This window comes from Thamnophis elegans, chromosome 4 (genome assembly GCF_009769535.1).
Source record: "Thamnophis elegans isolate rThaEle1 chromosome 4, rThaEle1.pri, whole genome shotgun sequence".
In the NCBI taxonomy this organism is placed as follows: Eukaryota; Metazoa; Chordata; class Lepidosauria; order Squamata; family Colubridae; genus Thamnophis; species Thamnophis elegans.
The window spans coordinates 58,732,894-58,738,074 of record NC_045544.1 but is presented as its reverse complement, the minus strand read 5'-3'; the positions used below and the strand labels follow the sequence as shown (position 1 = coordinate 58,738,074).

Sequence of the window (5,181 nt, the reverse complement as noted above, 5' to 3'; positions counted from 1 at the left end):
AGTGACTTATGACCATTTTTACACTTACGATTGTTGCAGCATCCTCACCATCACGAGAGGCCAGGTGATGCAAAGTGCCCTCGACATGAGTGATGTCGAGTTGGCCATGCCCACCCAGTCACATGACCACCCAGCCATGCCTACCCAACTGGTCAATAGGGCAGAGAACAGTTGTTACATTATTTGATCCCACCAATGCATATTTTGTATTTGTATCAGTAGTATAATGCAGAATGTAAAGGGGAGGAGGTTGGAAAAAACCTGATAGCTTCAGCAGTAAACAAAGTCAAGTTACAGCCAAACACTTAGCTTTTGGTGCATTTCTTGTAAGTATTTTGCTACTGGGAATAATGCAGCAGAATGCAAAACCCCCTCCCTTTTGTACACACAAACTGTGATCGTAGTTTTATGCTAGTATTGGAGAAGGAGGAAAAGTTATAATATAATGGCTGTTTTTTTCAAAGGCAGGATTAAGTTATCTGCAGGGGTTAATATTAGGGTGGGAGTGGACAGTATGCCTTCTGCTTCTAAAAGATTCAGTGGATCCTTTGTCTTCATTAGAAATCTGAGGCGAGAAGATTGTTGAAGAAAGTTCTACTTAAACTGATAGCAAGGTGCTTAGAGCTTACCTAGTATCAAAATGTAAGTATTGCCTAATATTGTTTCTTTATTACTTACTAATAAAGTCATGTTACAAATTGATATAAAATCAAAGAAAAATTTCCTTTATCTTTCTATACACATAGCTATGCCCATTCCTCCTCCTATACATAAAGCTGCAACTCCTCGTTTTCCACCTGTTCGTTCTAGTGAGTGCAGAAGTGTAACTAGGATTCGACAACCAGATGCTCCAAGGGCGTGGCCAAGAGCAACAGCCCCACCTTCAATGTTAACCTGCCAAAAGAAAGAAAAATATCAGAAGCATATGTTAAATCAAATGTAGAAGTCTTCCTTTCCTACTTTGGAACCTAATGTTTAGAACAAGAATTGAAACCTCTGACAATAGATTTTATAGTGAAGTGGGCAAGACTAACCAGCAATTACAACCCACTGATTCTGATTCCACCCCCTGGGGAAATGGAGAAAAAATCCAATCTTTGGTAGGATAGCCCTTTAGGTAAGATTCTTACCACACACCCCTTTAAGCTTCTCTTCCACAGCCTAAATATATCCAATTCCTTCAATCGTTCCATATAGAATTTTGTTCTCTGGACTTCTTTTGTTTTATTTTTTTAATGTTCTTTTTGGATTGCAATGCCTAGATATGTTCCTTTGGAAGTGCTACTAGAACTCTACAGTTCAACATAAGCTTTCTTTCCAAAAATCAATGACATTTTATTTGAATACTAGCATCACGGAATGCCAAATTCTATCTGATGTTCAATAATTCCTTGTGTGTCCAATCAAATAATCAAATCAATTCCTTGTATGTCCAAACAAATTTCTTGTCTGTCAATCTAATTGCTCTTGGCCAAAAAAGAATTCTAATATGTCTTTACATTTATCAAGCAGATTTTTAAAAAGTGAACAAGATTCTGAAAGGTTCAGGATCACAACACAGAGAAAGATACCGTAAGCTTTTAATCACTGAATACCAATTTACATTAGAAGGAATTCCCCATCTATATAGTTTTATCAAGTTTCCCCAAATTGATGTCCTGCAATTTATTTCAGATGATAAAACTAGTTTGAATGTTACCCTTTCCATCCCACCTAGCAATATTGCATGTTTGCATCAGACAAAAATATATTTCATTACTCTATCTGGAGCAGCATATGCATTCCATGCTATAACTAATCTGCAATATTTGAGGTATTGTTTTTTTCCGCAATTTTAAACATACCTTTTCTGGCTTGAGTTTTAGTTCTTTTGTTATTGCAACACCTAATGCAGCAAAAGCTTCATTAATTTCATATAGATCCACTTGATCCAATGTCCAACCAGCTTTTTCCACCTGCAAAAGATCAACAAGCTCATTCACTTAACATGGTTAAAAATCGTGGCTGAATTCTGTTAAAAACCATGTGTTCTATTTTTTCCCCAAATTTGTAATAATTTGAGATAAATGAGACTGGTTTCAAATACTGTTCAATGCTCAAATCAGTATTTAAGATACTGATTCGTATCTTAATAAACTCTAATCTGGAATTTAAACAAATAAGGGCCACAAATGCATACAACTCCAAAGTTGGCACTGATACTGGACTTATCCCCTCCAATAGCTGTGATAAAAATGCAAAATTCAATTAATCTTCAATCTTCACTAATGACCAATGCACTTGTTTTCTTTCCACAAAAACATATGTCCACGTGCACAACTGCATAAACAAACACACATTTAATATCCAGAAAAAATACCTGGAAAAATTCACTAATACTGAGAATAAATGAAACATTTATTAACAAAGCTACCATAATTCATTAGGATACAGACGGGCTATACGTATTATGATATGAATATACTATGCTTAAAAAACAGTTGGGTTTTTCAGAATATTAATTCAATGTAATGGACCCCGTTCCCTACTTACAGCTTTTCTTATCGCTGTGATGGGTGCTATTCCCATAACTGAAGGATCAATACCAACTTGAGCCGAAGACACGATCCGTGCCAAATTAGAATGCGTATGGGCCAGAAAGATGGCTGCCGGGTCTGCCGCTCGGCTTTTGCATTGACAAAGTTTCAGCAAAAAGGAGGATTTGGCACTCTGGACCTGACCCAAGACGAGGCGAGTCTGCCGGAACATCCAGCGGTCCCGGGGCTGGTAGCAGTAGCGGAGAATTCGGTCTCCCTGAGCTGCCAGCTCGGAAAGACGCTGAGCCTTAGAAACGCCAAGAGTCATCGGCATTGCTGGCCGCAGACACTATAAGAAGCCGCCGAAGCTGCTGGTTGCCGACATCGCCCGTCTCTTTCCATCTGAGCCGCCTAACATCGCGGCTCGAACGAACGAATTAAAATAAATGTTGGGAAGTGTAGCGGACGGTGGAGATTGGAATTGAGTTAAACAACAAGAGAGCTGGTGAGAGGGGAGTTTGGGAAGCGTCAGAGACGCCGAGGGACGCTGCTTGCCGCTGGCCACCGACATTGCCGGCCATGGTTGCCATCTGACGCCGCCTAACATCGCGGCTTGAACAGAAGGAACTGGCGGAGACCGCGGAGATTAAGGAGAACTAAGGGAGAGTTGGTGAGGGGGAAATTGGCCCCTGGGACAGAGTTGAGGGAGTGCGGAGTGTCCTGTGATTCGGAGCTGGCAACGGACCGGTAAACTTTAATTCTCCGAGCTGCCAGCCTCGATGGACGCCAACATTGTTGGCTAATGAAATTGACCACCTTGGACTTGTTTTTTGACGCGCTGGGCCCTAAGAACATCGGGCCCGATTATTGAATGGAGCGTCCCCCCCCCTCCCCTTCTATCGGAGATAAGCTTCCCTCTCTCCCTCTTTGGACTCTTCTGATCCTGGAAATGACACCAAGAGAAGCTGTTGAAATGAACACACTTACCAGACTTCTTGCTACTATGGTTAACTCCCCGGTTCTCATTATTGCAGCTGATTCTCGAACTCACTTTACCCCCCAGCCCCTCCCCCCCCTGGACTACACTGAACTTTTCAGAAGAGCCCCCCCTCAAGGTAGGCCCTCCCTCAGGAGAGGGCGGAAGACATCTTTGGACTACCATAAACTGAACACTGTGTCTGTGAGCCCGCGCAATTTTTAAATTTTTAAATTTTAATTTTATTTTTAATATGGTATATTGAGTGCATGGGATTGTTTGAGATGATATGAATGATCTCACTTTTATTACTATTACTGTTGTAACTTTGTGTTTTAATTATTTCGTGAGGACTGCTTGAGTGAGAGTTTGGGTATGACTGATTCGGAGGACCTGCCGGGGTATGCGGGAGTCACCGGGGTGGTTGGGGGGACCACAACCATGGGAGAGGGTCGGAGCATTGCGGTCATAACAGGGAGAGGCAGATATGGCGGGGACTTTAGGGCAGGCCATCATCGGGGAAGGAGGGCTCGCTGTGTCATAGAGATCCCTCCTTCCGGCCCTAGGAGTCCCACTCCAAGGTCAGATGGCGCGAGTACTCAGGACCCTGGTCTCAGGCTGCTGTCGCTAAATGCCAGGTCTGTTGTTCATAAGGCCCCCCTCATCCAGGACTTGATAACTGATGAGGGCGCAGACCTGGCATGTATTACTGAAACATGGCTGGGCCCGGAGGGAGGAGTCCCCCTCGTTGAGATGTGCCCAGCCAGATTTCAGGTGCTACACCAGCCGAGAGCCCAGGGAAGGGGTGGCGGTGTGGCTATTGTAGTCCGGGAGTCTTTAGTACCTCGTAGGATCCCTGCTCCGGAGCTTGTCGGGTGTGAGTCCCTGCTAGTGAAGCTGGACCTCAAGGGTCAAGTGGGTCTGCTGCTTACGTACCTGCCTCCCAACTACGTTGCAGCAGCCCTCCCCTCGCTCCTCGAGTCAGTAGCCGAGCTAGCGGTTGAGTTCCCTAGACTTATAGTTCTGGGGGACTTTAACTTGCCTTCGCTCGGTGAACACTCTGATGGAGCGCAGGAGTTCATGGCTTCCATGACAGCCATGGGCTTGACTCAAGTAATTCGAGGCCCAACTCACTCAGCGGGTCACACGCTTGACCTCGTATTCCTCTCGGAGCAGTGGAGTTACGATCTTGGTCTGAGGGGTAATAAGATCATACCCCTGTCGTGGTCAGACCACTACCTACTGAGGCTAGACTTCTGGAGGCCAAACCCCCACCGTAGGGAGGAGGAACCGACCAGCTGGTTCCGCCCCAAGCGACTGATGGATCCTGTTAGGTTCCAGACGGAGCTTGGGGTTATTCCTGATACCCTCGCCCACAGTTCGGCGGAGACCCTCGTCGCTGCCTGGCACTCGGCAGCTTCGGAGTCTCTAGACCGGATTGCGCCGCTACGGCCCCTCCGGGTCAGCGGCCCCCGGAGGCCTCCTTGGTTCACTGAGGAGCTCCGGGAGGTAAAGCGCCGGAGGAGACGCCTAGAGCACTCGTGGAGGTCCGATAGGTCCGAGTCGAAACGGGCACTTTTAACAGCATGCACCAAGGAGTATATTCGGACCTTAAGAACAGCAAAAAGAACATACATTGCCTCCTTGGTAGCGTCCGCCGAGTCCCGCCCAGCCGCCCTGTTTAGGATA

The 5,181-nt window shown here is 45.4% G+C and overlaps 1 protein-coding gene across 1 annotated transcript; it reads right to left on the bottom strand.

The window, feature by feature from the left end:
• Positions 1-635: 635 nt before the first annotated feature.
• Positions 636-2,865, bottom strand: LOC116508011 (acetyl-CoA acetyltransferase, cytosolic-like). The gene is made up of 3 exons (XM_032216450.1): positions 2,533-2,865; positions 1,845-1,955; positions 636-894 (listed from the first exon to the last, which is right to left on the bottom strand). The coding sequence occupies exons 1-3, from the start codon at positions 2,848-2,850 to the stop codon at positions 727-729; spliced, it is 597 nt and encodes a 198-aa protein (XP_032072341.1). The 5' UTR covers positions 2,851-2,865; the 3' UTR covers positions 636-726.
• Positions 2,866-5,181: the final 2,316 nt, after the last annotated feature.